Source organism: Micrasema longulum, unplaced genomic scaffold, assembly GCF_059751315.1.
Source record: "Micrasema longulum isolate JH-2025_06_02 unplaced genomic scaffold, ASM5975131v1 h1tg001355l, whole genome shotgun sequence".
NCBI lineage: Eukaryota > Metazoa > Arthropoda > Insecta > Trichoptera > Brachycentridae > Micrasema > Micrasema longulum.
In genome coordinates this window covers 1-16,725 of record NW_028278541.1, presented here as the reverse complement: position 1 = coordinate 16,725, position 16,725 = coordinate 1, and the positions used below count along the sequence as shown (strand labels likewise).

Below are 16,725 nucleotides of genomic sequence, written 5' to 3'. Positions count from 1 at the left end.
GTCTGCCAACAAACATACCAGTCTTGATTTCTTTGATAGTAAGTTGTCTTTTTTCAAACTATCACTGAATCAAATTCAATTTCTCAACCTTCAACCTCTCTCCCGTTTCCACTCCCACCGAGTCTATTATATACCATTGAATCTTCCTACTTTTTTATAAAAAAATTCTATGTATAAATATGTCCTTAAAAATGCCCATTGGGCGTATATATAAATAAATAAATACATATATTCCCATACATTCCCTTGGATTGTCTCTGCTTTTGACATACAAGACTTGCAATTTCGGTTGATCTGATCATGCCACGTCTTTGTCGTCTTCATCCTACTACATGGCCATTCATTCTCGCCATGTATATCTGTTATTTCAGCTTCTGACATGTCAATTTGATACACAAAGACATGCCCTGAGCCCTCAAAAATTATGACAGTTAACTCATGCCCAAACGCTCAGTCATATCCAATGCGCATTTAGAGCTGGTGAATACAATGTCAGGGGCGCCGCTATATGGAGCTGTGGAGAGAACTCCGAGCCGTGAAGGGCGGACACGCATTGTCAATGGAATGGCTGGGGAAATTACCGACTATCAGGACCCTCAGAACTTTGGAATGACAGAGCAGAAGTTATAACTTACCAATGATTTCAATGCGCGCCCTGCCAGAATGATCTTGGTCCCTGATTTGATTAGCTGCCGAGATCGCCTTGAGTTTCTCTACGCGCTTGGCAGCCGGACCCACGTATACGAAGATATCGTGCTCCACGTCCAGAATAAAGCAATCTCCTTTGTTCATAGAAGACACACTTGGTTCCACCTGAAACATTCCATTAATCAGTAAATCAGTCGTTTACCAACAAAACAAATTCTAATGGAATAATATATTTAATCATAATAATATAAGGTAATTCAGAAGTCCATAATATGCACTTCATGGATTGAGAAAAGAAGAAAGTGAATTCTTCACTGACTGGGATTAAATTGATTGAACATGATCAATTCGCAATGATTAAAAAAAGTTTTAAAAGCCTCGAAACTCTTTTTGGAAGCCACCAGATCTGTATATCCGACAAGACTTATAACAAGGCCACGGATAGTAGCGAGAAGCTCCATTCGGTAATCATAGAGAAGGGGAAAGGGACAAGACCACCCGATGTGTTTGGAAGATAGATCAGGATCTGCAGCAGCACGAAGGGGAATCAACAATATGTATATATTATTACTCTAGAAATGATTGATTACGTCTGTCCTGTACGGGCTTATTTTGCCAGCTGGTAAATATATTTTTTTTAGTATATGTACTGCCGTAGCAAAAAGTTTCGTGAGCAAGTTGATTTCAGATCGTAAAGGTTCGAATATTAGGTAATATTTCGGTTTAACGTTTCATAGGTCGGCCGCTAGATGGCAATAGTGGTGTAATAATAACATAAAAAATACTCACAGACGCTGACGGATTGAAGGAAAAAAAAGATAACCCTCCCTGAAGGGGAAGATTCCCATCGTGATTGCTAAGCATCAAGAAAAGAGCATTTAAAGACATTTTTTAACATCCGATTGAGACATTTTTTCAGTTGGGAGTAGACAGACGCCACCAATAACAGATAAACGCTGCGTGGAAGTGGAAATTTGCAGATCGTCGCTGGACCTCCAAATCCAAAGGAGACAAGCCCGTTAAAACAAAGAGTGCATCCATCGAGCATGTCATATATGCTCTATCAAGAGCCAAGAGAGGTTGCCTAGTAATATATTCACAGATAAACAGAAATTAATTTGGTATGGCTGACCTGTCGCACCCTGATGTTTCTCTTTCCTTTGACCTGGAACATGCGCTTATCGGCACCGGCGTTCGTCTCGACGTGTGTAAATCCAGACGCGTGACCTCCCTCCAGGTATCTTATGGCTGTAAAAAACAATATCTTGAACACTGACGTTTCTTTGCGTATAAGGTAAGCAAATATTGCGTTCCCCTCAACAATTTGAAAAAGAGATAGTGTTCGGACTGTAGAGGAAATCTGTTTCGTATGGTTATGATAATTGTATAGAACTATTATCGGACTTATTAAAACCCTTCACTCAAATAGCGAATGCTGAATCAGAATTAACGATGTTGTCACAGATTGGTTTGAAGTCACCACCGGAGTTCCCCAAGGTTGCGTCCTTGTACCGTTCCTTTTTATAATCCGTATGGACTTCATCATTTCCATCAATTCCACTAGATCGAGGAATATCCATCTTATTCTTCCAAGAGCTCTGCGACCTAGAGTATGCCGACGATGCGGTTATAATTGACGATTCAGTCGGAGGTCTTCAGGTCACTGTAGATAGGCTAAATAGGTACCCCGCATGCATGGGTTTGCGATTGAATGAAGTAATAAGAGAACGGACACAGCAAACTCCGGTGACAACTGCCACCAAGCGGAGGCGATACGAGTGGCTTAGGCCATACACTGCGGATGCCTGCTGAAAGCCATCAGGTTCTCGACGTCCTGGACGTCTACTGCTGACTGTTCGTCGGCAGTTTGTGTCAGAACTTCGAGACGAGAACGTGACTTGGGAGGATGCAAAATAGTTGGCAGCCGATAGAGATGCATGGAGGTTCTTTGTGGATACCATATGCTCCTACTAGGGAGCAGACATGGAATGTTGATGATTATTTTACAAATGTTTTGTTGCAAGGTATATAAAAAAAAATTCAACCAACATATTTTGTCTTGAGTTTTATTTACAACTTAATCGACTCTAATTGAATATAAACACAATGAATGAATGCCGAACAATACTGTTTGAATATAGCCGTGAAAATTGGAAAAATTTTACGTTAAATATTAGTAGCAACGTTGTTTTGAAGGCAACCCGAATCAATGGTGGTCGAAGAGTGTCTGGTTTTAGTTTCCAGTAGCCTGTCACCTGGAGTTTGATGTGTCTAGTGTCGCAAATGCCCAAAATGACCAACTCTCAACCAAATCTATGACTATCGACCCGTCCTTCAGATTTCCTAGCGCACTCCACGTAACAACAATTCTACGTAATCCCCGGAATAAACGTGAATCTTTAGTACCAAATAAGCATTTTTTTAGTACCAAAGAAGTCAGTTTCAGTAGTTTTTGATGCCAAAATAAACTTAACATAAAAACCTACCTACTTAAATAATAGCGTAATTCAAAACCGCCTCTAAATCTTGCAAAAACAGATTTCAATTAGACTTTTTGACACCGCAAACTTAGCATTCTCCGTTGAGTTGGTGAAGCATAATTACAAATCTCACAATTTGATTTGATTTCATTAGAGATCTTGGCGTAATTTTTTATGATAAACTTACATTTGTCAAATATATTGATAAGATTATAAATGAGGCGCTAAGTATGTTGGGATTTATTTGTAGGATTACTAACAAATTTAAAAATAACACCAATCAAGTCACTTTATTGCTTCCTGGTTTGAAGTCGTTTAGAATATATTTCTCCAGTCTGGTCGCTGGTCGCCCCATTATCGTGTACATTCTGATTCACTCGAGCGCGTCCAGGAGAAATTTCTAAAATATATTAATTTTAAACTACATATTCCAGCTGCTTTATTTGATTAAAATCAATGGTTATCTTCAGCAAATCTTTTAAGACTTTCTGATAGAAGAATCCTAACTGACCTAATATTACTTTTTAAAGTGATCAATTCATTAATTGACTGTCCAGATTTGCTGGAGTTGGTGTGTTTCCGTGTACCTGGTCGACATACCCGCCACAGATCTCCTTTTTGCTCTGCAAGTTCTAGGACCAACTATCACTTGCACTCGCCTATCCCTAGGCTCCATAAATATGGCAATCAGTATGAGGACAAGGCTGATATATTTGGTTCTGGACTTGATAGTTATAAAACGAGTCGGATTTTTTTTTTCTCTCGCAATATTATTCTTAAACTTTTCTTTATATTTAAAAATGTTTTTCCTTTTTTTGTTTTTTCATATTTATGTATTTATTTTGTTCATATTTTTGGTTGCTTATGTGTATTTAAAAATTGAAGATTTTATACCGAGAAAGGAAAAAAATATGATGTACGAAGCCTATGTCAAAAGTAAATTGAGTTACATGATCGCCTTCTGGGGAACTGGCAACAAGACAGACATAACAAGAATACAAAGACAACAAAATAAAATTCTTAAACTAACATACAACCTACCCTACCTGACCTCTACGACTGAACTGTACAAAAAATCACACCAGTTTGACATAAACTACTTGACTAAAATTGAGACCTTTCAAAATTGTGCACAAAATAACACTGGGAAACATACAAGACGACGACAAAATATTAGTCAAACATGCTGACATACACAAATATAACACTAGACAACAACAACACTATCATATTGAAAAAGCAAAGACAAACACAGGACAGTCAAAAATACTACATAGTGGACTTAAACACTACAACGACCTACCTTACTACTTGAAAACTTTTACTGGAGACAAATTTAAAATCAATCTGAAAAAGCACATGATGACTGAACTAACTAGACTAGACGAGACATAAAATGACTAGACAATATTAAATTTCTAATGTAACCCTAGCGGGTTTTTTAAAATTGTAAATAATTTTTTTTTTAAAATATATATATGTTTTTTTTTTTTTCATATTTATGTTCAATATATGTTAAAGGCAATTTATGCTGTTTATGTCAAAATAAATCAATTCTTTTATTAGAGTTTTTCGCAAATATGACAGTAACTCTTTCAATGGAGATTACTAAGTTTGCTTCCAATACCCCCACATGTATTTTTTTTTTAACCACAGAACTATCTGTTTCAATAAAATATATATACTAACCAGGTTTAAAGTAGCCGAGGAAGAGTGGAGACTCGTGTCCTTGGACCTCACGATGCTGTATCGGAGCGCCTCCCAGCTTGTCGTCGAGGGCCACGGTCAGGATGGCAGCGGCGCCACTCTCGTCCAGGCTGGTCTTGCTGCCGAGCCAGTAGTGAAGGTCCCATGACAACTTTTGCCTGCTGTCTTCTTTGGACTGAAATGAGAAAAAATAAAATATGCATATAGTCAAATGGAGGCTTGCGATTTTGGGATACCTCGGGGTAATTCATCGCTGTAATTGGGCCTCTTGGCCCGTTGTGCCGCAAAAAATTACTGCAAAAAATACATCCAAAAAATAAGGTAGCCTCACTAGAAATTAAGGGGGTTCTCTGGTTTGACGGTCGGATTTTTAAGCGTTTTTGGGATTTTTTGTGAGAACCAATGAAAAGAAAGAACTTGAGGGTTTTAACAATTAATTCATAAGTGTTTCAAGAGTATACACTTAAATTTTTAACTAAAAATATTTATTAAAATCAAAGTTATAGCGCTCTGAAGACACCTCCCTCAAAAAAATGGCGATCAATCCCCCCACAAAATCAGCTGATCAGCTTATCGAAAAATTAACATAATGGCGGTGTTTTAATTTTTTTGTAAGCTTATGTCCACGGAATGAACTATTGTGAAAAGGAAATTTTGAAAATTGGATTTTTGACAGACTTCGGAAGAAAAAAAATCGAATTTCGTGTATTTTCTGTCCACTTCTTGTTAAAGAGAAATATTTTAAATTTTGGGGTGATAATAGATAATTCCGTGCGTCTTTAAGGGCCCCTGAAAATCTTCTGATAGAGGGAAGGTTTGTTCCCGGGTTGAGCTGATAATCTTTTGCAAGGGGCAGCCATAGTGAGCATTTAAGACGCATCTTTTTCAATGATATAATAATTACGATACTTACATTTAAAATGATGTATGAGTCTCCGCTGTAGAATTTTCCAACTTCAGCTCTAGGGACAGCAACCGGCTCAAAATCCTATAAAAAGAGAATAAAATCCATTAAATTTCACTTAGACTTTAGCGACGTTCTATAGTACATAAACTTCATTAACACTGTGGCAACACTAAAGACGTCACACGTGACGTCGCGCGCCAGGTCCGAGCGACGGACACCAGGAGAGAAGCGTTTCGGCTGTGTTCGGTGACACACGTTCTTTAGACCAAAAATTGATTTAATTTTAATTGTGACGATTTCATACTTTTTCTTAACTGCTTTATTTTACGTTTTCCAAATTAGATTCCTTGAGTTATTTTAAAGTATTTCCATTATCTATTATATTAAGTTTATATATTGTATCTTTTATTAAGTACAATATTTTACTCTCTATGTGCATTACTCATACCATGTTAGTCTGAAGATTTATCCAAAACGAGCGTGAAGTAAAAAACGTTCTCACGAGACGATTTTTACGGAACGATATCAACGCGGATAAATATTTAGCAATTTATGTGGAACCTACTAGGCAGTCCACATACCCCGACGTTTAGTAGGTAACAAACACCACCATAACACCATGGAGATATGAAGAACAAAGAAACGCGACCTATTAACAGGCCACAGGACGTGGTAACGCCCATTTAGCCCAAACAGTCAGCTCACCGCAGTCATTCAGTTTCAGCATGTTGCGACACATGAAGATCTACGCTGCATTTGGTTCACCATTATGTTTACTTTTGTATGGGTACTATTGTATACAATATTTACGTGTATACTTATTTTTTTAATTACTTTAATTGTTTTTATTATTACTATTTTTTTTTTTTTTTTATTGTTCTTTTTTTAGGCAAAGAATTTTATTGTATTTAATATACTTGTATTTTGAACCTCTTAAAGAAAAAAATATAAAGATTAGTTTCCTTTTAAAATTTTATCTGCACACATTGTTTTTTTTATATTTATATTTATTTTTGTTAATCTTTGCTTTTAATTTTTGTATAAAATTGTAAGATTCAATATGTCCATGTATTTATAATTTTCTCAAACTGAACGGTTTGGGTAGGTAGGAAGAAATTGCCTTAAGGCAATATGCCCGCCATATATGTATATTTATTGTATATTTATATAAAGTGTCAAATAAATAAATAAAATTGTTAAATTATATATTTTTTTAATCTAACTATGTTCTTTATACGAAAATGCTGTGTTATAGTATTTATGTAACATAATTAATGGCGAGCTACCTCCAAAATAGAAACCAATACGTCTCCTACGGTCTATTCGCGTCAAAGTGTTTCCATACTTTCTCGGGTGTCCCGCAAGGCTCTATCCTGGGTCCACTGTTGTTCTCAATTTTCATTGACAATATTAAAAATGTAATTTTGAACTCGCGTTTTCTGTTGTTTGCGGATGACTTCAAACTATTCTTAAAGGTGACAACTTCTCCAAGCGGATATATAAAATATATTTGAACGGGGAAGGCGAAACAAACTTAGGTTTAAGGTTTCGAAGTGTTTGGTCACGTCCTTCACTTGGGCTCAAAAAACTCTATTTTTTCGCTAAAAAATGAATGACCAGAAACTGATACGAACATCGAATATTAAGGATCTGGGCGTTAGATTTGTGAGCATCTTGACATTTCATGAACACATAGAGACAATCAGTGGTAGTGCATTGAAGATGTTAGGATTTGTTCTGCGTACTGCCAGGGTTTTTGAAAATACCCGCGTACTGAGAACTCTTTACAACTCCTTGTTACGAAGTAGACTCGAGAGTGAAAATTGGGAAATTGTTTTCAGGCGTTGCCTAGTGGATGAATTGGTTCAGCCTGATGAGTCTCACTCACGTGATGAAGGTTTCAGCTCTTTTACTTCACAAAAGTCAACAGATGGAAGGGTTGAGGAAATGTGGATGTTCAAACATAGGCAGAATGGTGAATGTTACACAGTGTGTGAAGTGGCCACTTAAACCAGCCAATGACAGGTCGTAAGCCCTGTAAATGCCTAGACTCACATATTCATTTCTGAAAAATGTGTTTCCTCTCTGTTGCAAAAAATTTAAATATGATGAGAATGCCTGCCAGTGAGGCCCGAGGGGCCGTCTGATTGAGGCCCGAAGGGCAGAATTTTCCAGCATGCATTTTCATTTTTGCTGCGATTTAAATTATATCTGATAAGATTAGAACTCTGGTAATCGAAAAGTTATCAATAAATTTTATCAAATTTAACATGCCAATAATTTAATATTTTCAGGATAAGATAATGCTTTATCTGAGTACTGGAAAAAGTCATAATTTAAAAGTTAAGTTGTTTGGAATAAAAAACATCTATGGATACATCATTTTGCCGTGATAAGGCTTTAAATATTTGACTCTCTGAGATTTATCAAATGGCAATGAACCGTAACTGCGCCAAAAACATCCGCGCGTTACGGTGATGTGTAGTCAATACACATGCAAACAATGATAGATTTCAAATCGGTAAAATGGAATATTCGTAGGCAATTGTTTCGATCATTTATGGTTTAAGTCAAAAGCGACAATATTTTAAATCTAATTGCTAAAAACATCAAAAAAACATTAGCTGACGTTCGCAACATTTTTTTTATTTATTTAACTTTTTGTAGATAATGTTATATGTAAATTGCCAAATGGCAATTTCTTCTAACCAACCAATAAAATAAAAGTTTTATTTTTATAATTCAAGTTACAGAACATATTCAATAGAAAAAAAGATTAAAAAGCTAAAGATATATAAAAATAGAAATAAACGTATTTGTTTATAAATTACCTGAAATCAAGACTTTTTATGGAAATGGGAAAAAAGAGGAAAGAGGAAAGGAGGAGAGATTAAGGAAGAGAAAGGAGATGTTTCTTCAGACGTGATTTAAACAGAGATAATGTAGTAACATCTTTGATGGTGGATGGGAGATGATTCCACAGTCGAGCCGCATGGACTCTATATGAGTTAGAGAAGAAAGAGGAACATCATGCGTCGTAACAGTATAAATATTTAAAAGTAGGCTGTGTCTATAGTAACTGGTCTGAGGTGACGCCGACGGCGGCGCTTAAGCGACTTTGAGAATAAATATATAACAGGTAAATGTCGTTTTGCGCCGGTTCGATTTACGCCGATTTACAATTGAGCCGGTTGGAGCCGGCGTGGGATTCCCCGGTTGGTGCCGGCGTGGGATTCCCCGGTCGGTGCCGGCGTGGGATTCCCCGGTTGGAGCCGGCGTGGGATTGCCCGGTCGGTGCCGGCATGGGATTCCCCAGTTCGGCCGACACCAACGACTGCGGGCGCCGCGATTCTGATAGCAGACACACTTTTACACGTTGTTTTATTCTATTACAGTGCGCGCGAGCAGCCTATTGTGTATGTGAAATTGTTTCAGAGTTGGCATAATATTTGATGTTTTAAAGATAATGTCGGTCAAATGTCCACCACGGCGTTGTTTATTCCGAGATCCAATTTACATTAGTTTTCTCATTAGATGAGCAAAGTAGGGTAAAAAAAATTACTACCCTGGCAACACAAACGAAATGCTCATTTTGTTTTTTTTTCAGTAATCTGACAGATGGAAAAATAATTCATATTTTTAAGTAATGCATTTGTTATATACACATTCATTTGCTAATTACGCATGAAATGTGATTGCATCCTGTTTCTTTAAGATCCTATCAGTATTTTTAAACTTTGAAAGGACACAACACAGCATGGTTGAATTCAAATCGGGAGTTGCGTACTGAGCGACGTCTACAAAGAAACCAATGGGTGAAAACGTAAAATAGTTAAGTTGGCTTCTGTTTGATGCGCGTGTATATAACAAATGAATATGCGACTATTTTTAATTCTATGGCCCTGTTTATAATTAATAAATTAAACTAAGCCAATTTAAAAAAAAATATATTTTCATAATATTTTCTACGTTACAATTCCTTCGTCTCTATTTAGATACGGGTAAGTATAAAAATAAGGTCGCTTTCAATGGTTAATTGTTACGTTCAAGGCTGTCCATTGTTAATTCATCTGTCTACAAACAAATAGTCTAGCGTTTATTAGTCACCGCCTCAATAACAGCTAGTGAAGGGCGGCGGACAATCGATAAAAGAGTTATTCTGGTGTCGCCATAACCGATTTTACTCATTCGATTATTCAACGGGTAATGGCGTGAACAAAAGAAAATAATAATATCAAATAAAAACATGGACAAAAGAGTATGGTTTATTAATAAACCCATCTAAAACACAAATTATGTTTGCGGGTAGTCAGAGATTGCTTAGTAAGCTGGACGTATCTTCACTTAATCCTCTTAATGTCAATGGTACCAAAATTCAACAATAATAATAATAATGTTTGGATAGCGGAATTTTTGTGAAAATCACCTCAAGGGCGCTGTACAATAAATACACATCCCAACACGTCTTGCAGCTACAAAGCGCATAAACGGTTGGGATTCTAGTTCCTCGTCTCCAATTATGATATATATGAGCTAGATAACATCACGTCTTGCAGCTACAGAGAGCATGGACAGTAAGAAATCTAGCCTCTATTTACATTTTTTCCACATGGATAGTGGAGCTAGGTAGAAGTAAAATGGATTGTTTCATTCGCCCATACCAATATTGAATCAACTGCTCCACAAGTGTATAGCTTATGTTAGGTTTTTGTTATTTTCATTGTGTGTTTTGTGATATAAATAATATAGATGTACATAAATACCTCGTTTTTAAAACTGTCTGAATATGTGTTAATTATCTTCGTTTTTTTTTTAGGTTAGTCTTCTTTGTGTATTCTCAAATGTAATAAAAAAAAAGTATATTGTTAAGTGTCCTCGGCACGGGAAACCCCAGTGAGGTCATATTTTTATTATCAATTATAGTTTGTAAGCAAAAAATATGAATAAATAAACCAGCCAATGACATGTCATAATGTTTGGATAATTTATATAGCGCCATTTTTGTGAAAATCACCTCAAGGGCGCTGTACAATTAATAAATATCCCAGTACGTCTTGCAGCTACAGAGCGCATGGACGGTTGGGATTCTAGTTCCTCGTTTTCAATTAAGATCAATAAAAAATTATAACAGATAGGAGCTAGATTACAGGATGTCTTGCAGCTACAGAGCGCATAGACAGTTAGAAATTTAGCCCCCATTTACACATTTTAAAAATTGACAAATAAATTTAGTGTATTAATGATACTAAAAAAAAATAAAAATAATATGAATAATAAAAAGGAGTAAGATTACAACACGTCTTGCAGCTACTAAGCGCATAGACGATTGGAATTCTAGACCCCATTTATAAAATTTAGGTATTTTTAAGTTGGTATATGAAAGCGTGGTTTGAAAGAAAAAAAAAATATATATTGAGCCAAATATGTTAGTATTATAAATGTATGTAAAAGTCAGATTTGCCGTTTATGTTAATAAAATAATATAAAATAAACTTGGTATTTGTATTCTATATTGGATAAAATAAATAAATAAAATTATGGACAGACTAAATCATGATCTTAATAGTGTATCACTGTGGCTAAAAATTGATAAATTAAAATTAAATGTTAACAAAACTAAATATATGAATATAGGAAACAAAAGAATAGAAATTACACCATCAATTGTAATAGAAAATGAAAAACTTAATGAAGTCACTGAAATTAAATATTTAGGTGTAATGTTGGATTCAAAACTTACATTTCACCAAAACGCTAAGATGGTAATAAATAAGATTGCAAAAACAATATCAATTTTGGGAAGGATCAGAAGATTTATTGATAAGGACTCCTGCAAAACTATTTACAAAGCAATTATTGAACCACACGTTAACTACTGTAGTAGCATTTTATTTTTATCAAACAAAGAAAACATAGATAAACTAACTGTATTACAAAATAAAGCCTTTAGAATCATTTTGAAAAAAAACAGATACACGAGGGTAAAGTCGATGGTAAATGAAATGAAATTATTAACATATAAACAAAGAATATTTTACAATACAATGATATTTGTTCATAAAATTATAAACTCTAATAAAAAAACAGAATTTTGGAAAAAAATTGATCGGACCAGCATGAACACGATCACAATACTAGAGAAAAGAACAAAATTAGACTTCCATTTAGGAAAAAGGCAAAGTCACAAAATTCCATTTTATTTAAAGCAATTAAAAAGTATTACGAAATGGAAAAAAATATTTATGAAGAAAAAAACATATCAAAATTAAAAATAATGGTCAAGACATATGTGATAAACAATTTTTAAATTAAATATATTTGCAATGTTATTATTAGAACACACATAACAATATGTATGATATGTGTGCCCTACTTTAAGATTTAAATAAAATAAAAAAATTTAAAAAAATTATCGTTCATTGTGATCGCTCAAATGCTTAGCACGTTTTTAAGCAGTCGATAGTTATTTGGATTTGAGCGACAGGAGTCACCCGTAAATGTGAGCATTATCGAATAAATTGAGTTCTCGCATTACTAACAATGCGCCATTTTTTCTCACACAACAAAGTTAGCAAACAGTTTTTCGCATCTATTCTTCAGTGTAATTCCGTATTACGCAATAATCTTTATTACAAGATGAACTCCGCGTCCACGTGGATTGAAGAATACAGATTACAGTGTTCAGATTGGTGTCGAAATATGGCGTTTATTGGAAAAAACAGTCCGTGTCACTTCGTAAATAAAATTTCAGAAAATGATTATAGAAATAGTGGGAGAATCGGTCCGTTGAACAGACTACCGAAAGAGGTGGATCTTTTCCATGCTGGGATTACCAGTTTTAGACTCTTCTACTCTAACTACATATCCAACACACGTTTTTAAGATTTGTGAATTTCAAATTAAACATTCTAATTGAAGAGCTTAGCTATAAATGTTTACTGAAGCAGTTAAAATTAATATGTTTTAGTCATAGAATTAAGAAAAGTCTTGAAACCGCATACGCACATCAAACAGAAGGCGACTCATAAATGAGAAGGTTTACGTTTTGACCCATTAGTTTCTTTGTAGACGTTGCGCAGTACGCAATTCCCGATTTGAATTCAACTATGCCGTGTTATGTCCTTTTAAAGTGTATAAATACTGCTAGGATCTTAAAGAAACAGGACGCAATCACATTTCATGTGTAATTAGCAAACGAATGTTTAAGTAGCAAATGCATAACTTAAAATTGAATTATTTTTCCATCTGTCAGATTGTCGAAGAAACAAAATGAACATTTCGTTAGGGTAGTAAATTTTTTTACCCTACTTTGCTCAACTTCTGAAATAATTCATGAAAATTAGACCTCAGATTAAACAACGCCGTGGGTGACATTTGAACAACATTATCTTTAAAACAGCAAATATTACAAAACATGATATAAAAATATCCGTTTTATGTCAAATAAAATTAGTTTTATATTTTAAGTTCATTAATTCAATTACTCTTATTAAATGACCCTTTACTTATCTTCTCTGTTGTGTCAATCAATGTTTCCGCGAGCACAATAAAATGTTCGAGATATTAACAGATTGCTTTTTTTACCTTACGTTTGTGTTATGATTATATTTTTTCCCATCTGGCACCATTACGCGGTGACCTCACGCATGCGCGCGGCGAAAGTGTGGCAAAGTGGGAGGATTTTTGGACACAGTCCGATGTATTCAAATATGATTCTACGCTCCTTCTGGACTATTTTTAATTCTATGTAAACAACCTTCTAAAACGAGACAAGAACAGTCGAGACTAATGAACCAGGGGCCTTGTGGCAGCAACAATTCACGGACAGTGTATACTTGTAATGCCGTATTAAATAGACTTCATGAACTCGGCAATAGTTATTCCCACGTATCTGATATATTTAGTGTAGGGTATTGTTCCTATAGAACAAACCTTTTGAACTTTTTCAAAGATGGTCAATGGTAATTATATATATTTATTCATGCATTTCATAATATATACAGTTTTTTGTTCACTTTGCCCAGCTGTATGAAACAGCACTTATGATATTCTTGTTGTTTTACTGTAGAATGTTTTATTATTTAAACTTTCTACTGATTATGCTGTTCAATTTTTAGGTTATTTTTTTAAATATAAATCCTGTATAATTTTTGTTTAATTTTTTTTTTGTAAATCTTGTTTTTAAAATTCATGTTTTTTTTAAAAAAAAATATTAAGCCAAATATGTTAATATTATAAATGTTTGTAAAAGGCAGATTTGCTGTTTATGTTAGTAAAATAAATAAATTAATAAGGCTCTAGGGACTGAAATTATACAAAAAAACAACCAGACAAAACTATACAAAAGACTCAGACAACATTTACAAAAGATGTTAAAAATATTATTGTCAAAAGTAAAATATAAATTTAAATAGTAAAAATACTTCATTGTTGAATGTATGTAACCCGTAAGAGTTTATAAATAAAATTTCAAATATTATTTTTAAATAAAAAAATAAATTCTTCATTTGATTAAGAGAACACGCGGATCTTAAGTTTTAACTACTGCTGTGAATAATTGAATCATCAAAAGATTTCAAATCATAAGTCACGATAAGATTTATATCGCTTTATAATATGTCATTTATTTCACCAACAAAAGATTAATGGATCTTATATTTAGAGCGTACGGATTAAAAAAACATATTTTGAGATAACTTTAAGACAGATGTTTCAAAATAACTGCTCATTACAGATTTTCAAGTAGGATTGGGGAAAAAATCTGTCATACATTGATTTCCTACACATTCGTCTAGAGATCGCATTTCGACCGCGATCACTTGGATTTCATCCTTCCTCTGCCAGTTCCATGTTTCGCTCCCATACATAAGTGTCGGGACAAAATCTCCGCAGTGCACTGCCAGTTTGGCTTCGATTGACATATTTTTTTAGCTAATACTGTGCTTAATTTGTAAAGAAATAAGGGAGATATAAAGAATTAAATTCTAGTATTTCGAATGGTGCCAAAACAAACAATTCGTGACGTCATCAAGTATGACGTCTTCGGATGTTTTGTGACGTCAGATTTTTTCTCATCAATGTCTATGGATTTTATAGAGTATTGTAGATAGCTTCCTTTTTCTATGTGTCGTTTGTTTACATTTACGGCGTCCTGTCACTTATCAAACCCTACGAGTTGTGATTTATAATTTTCATGATAAATTAAATTCATTTAAAAGAGGTTGAAAAACATAAAATAATAAAAGAAATTTGAGATGTAAGATGTAATCCGTTTTCACTTTCATCTGTCAGTGCCTGGAACTGGAGTGTGGAGAGGGTAAGGGGGGGGGGGGGGCTTAAGATAATATTCATAGACAACTTTCCTTATATTTCTACTGTGGCCTGTAATAAAATGCATAGTGGAGCTGGATAGAAGTAAAATTGGTTTCCTCATTCGCCCAAATCAATATTGAATCAACTGCTCCACAAGTGTACAGCTTATGTTAGGTTTTTGTTCTTTCATTGTGCGTTTTATTATATAAATAATATAAATATTCATAAATTAATTGGAAACATTTACATGTAGTGTTTAAAACTGTCTGAACATTTTGTAAATTATCTCTGATTATTAAGTTAGTCATCTTTTTATTATAGAAATAAAAGACGAGTGATATTTTAATCCACAAATTTGGAATATCCAGTGACCGGTTTCATCGCTTTCGCGACATCTTCGAGACTGGTATCTTTATTAAAGAGTTCAATGTATTTATACAAAACAGAGGTAAGGATAGAGAATTCAAAATTATATGAAAGTAAATTAAATAAAGTTATTTTTATCTTAAGGATCTTTATCAACTAATTTTCTTTGAGCTAACTAATGAGTTGATATAATGGTAATTATTATTATTACTATCAACTCATTAACAATATTTTGAGTTTGTCCAAAATTTTGTAGACAAGGACTGGATTCAACTCTCTGGGGAGCTGTTTATATTAACATATTACAACAGAGAAGAAAATAACATTTTTAGGCGTTGCCTAGTATGTAGGTGAAATAATTCAATTAGATGAATCTCACCCGCATAAATAAAGGTTTCAGCTCTTTAACTTCACAAACATCAACAGATGAAAGAATTGAAGGAATATAGATGTTCAAATATAGGCAGAATGGTGAATGTTACACAGTGTATAAAGTGGCCACTTAAACCAGCCATTGACAGGTCATAAGCCCTGTAGATGCCTAGACTTCTATATTACCTTATCTTAAATGTTCTTCATCTCTGTTGTAATATGTTAATCAACTCATTAGTTAACCCAAAGAAAATTTGTTGATAATGATCCTTAAGATAAAAATAACTTTATTTAATTTACTTACATATAACTTTGAATTATGTATCCTTACCTCTGTTCTGTATAAATACATTTAACTCTTTAAATAAAGATACCAGTCTCGAAGATGTCGCGAAAGCGATGAAACCGGTCACTGGATATTCCAAATTTGTGGATTAAAGTATCATTCGTGTTTTATTTTATATAATAAATTACAATGAATTTCCATCAAGAATTTTCACTTACAAACTTAAATGTTCCAAATTATTTAATAAAATTCTTATTTTTAGTTATTTTTATCTTAAGGATCATTATTTTAGTATTCTTTGTTTATTTTCAAACGTAAAAATATTTTTTAAAAGTATGTTAGTGTCCTCGGCACGGATGTCCCAGTGAGTCACATTATTTTAATTATGATTTTTTTAATTTATTTATTTAACTTTTTGTACATAATGTTATTTGTACATTGGCGGGCTTATTGCCAAATGGCAATTTCTTCAAACCAACCAATAAAATAAAAGTTTTATTTTTATAAATTCAAGTTACAGAACATTGAGTTGTGAATTCAATAAAAAAAAAAGAAAAAAAAGATTAAAAAGCTAAAGATATATAAAAATAGAAATAAACGTATTTGTTTATAAATTACCTTAAATCAAAACTAACATTTACTCAATA

General features: G+C 33.8%; 1 protein-coding gene across 1 annotated transcript in view; it reads right to left on the bottom strand.

The window, feature by feature from the left end:
- Nucleotides 1-6,469, bottom strand: part of Gel (Gelsolin) — a 35,512-nt gene extending 29,043 nt beyond the window's left edge. The window contains exons 1-5 of the mRNA XM_088235298.1: nt 6,437-6,469; nt 5,749-5,823; nt 4,818-5,010; nt 1,781-1,896; nt 636-813 (exon numbers count right to left, since the gene is read on the bottom strand). Coding sequence (XP_088091424.1) covers nt 636-813; nt 1,781-1,896; nt 4,818-5,010; nt 5,749-5,823; nt 6,437-6,469 — 595 coding nt within the window. The remainder of the gene's footprint in view (nt 1-635; nt 814-1,780; nt 1,897-4,817; nt 5,011-5,748; nt 5,824-6,436) is intronic.
- Between the last annotated feature and the right edge of the window lie 10,256 nt (nt 6,470-16,725).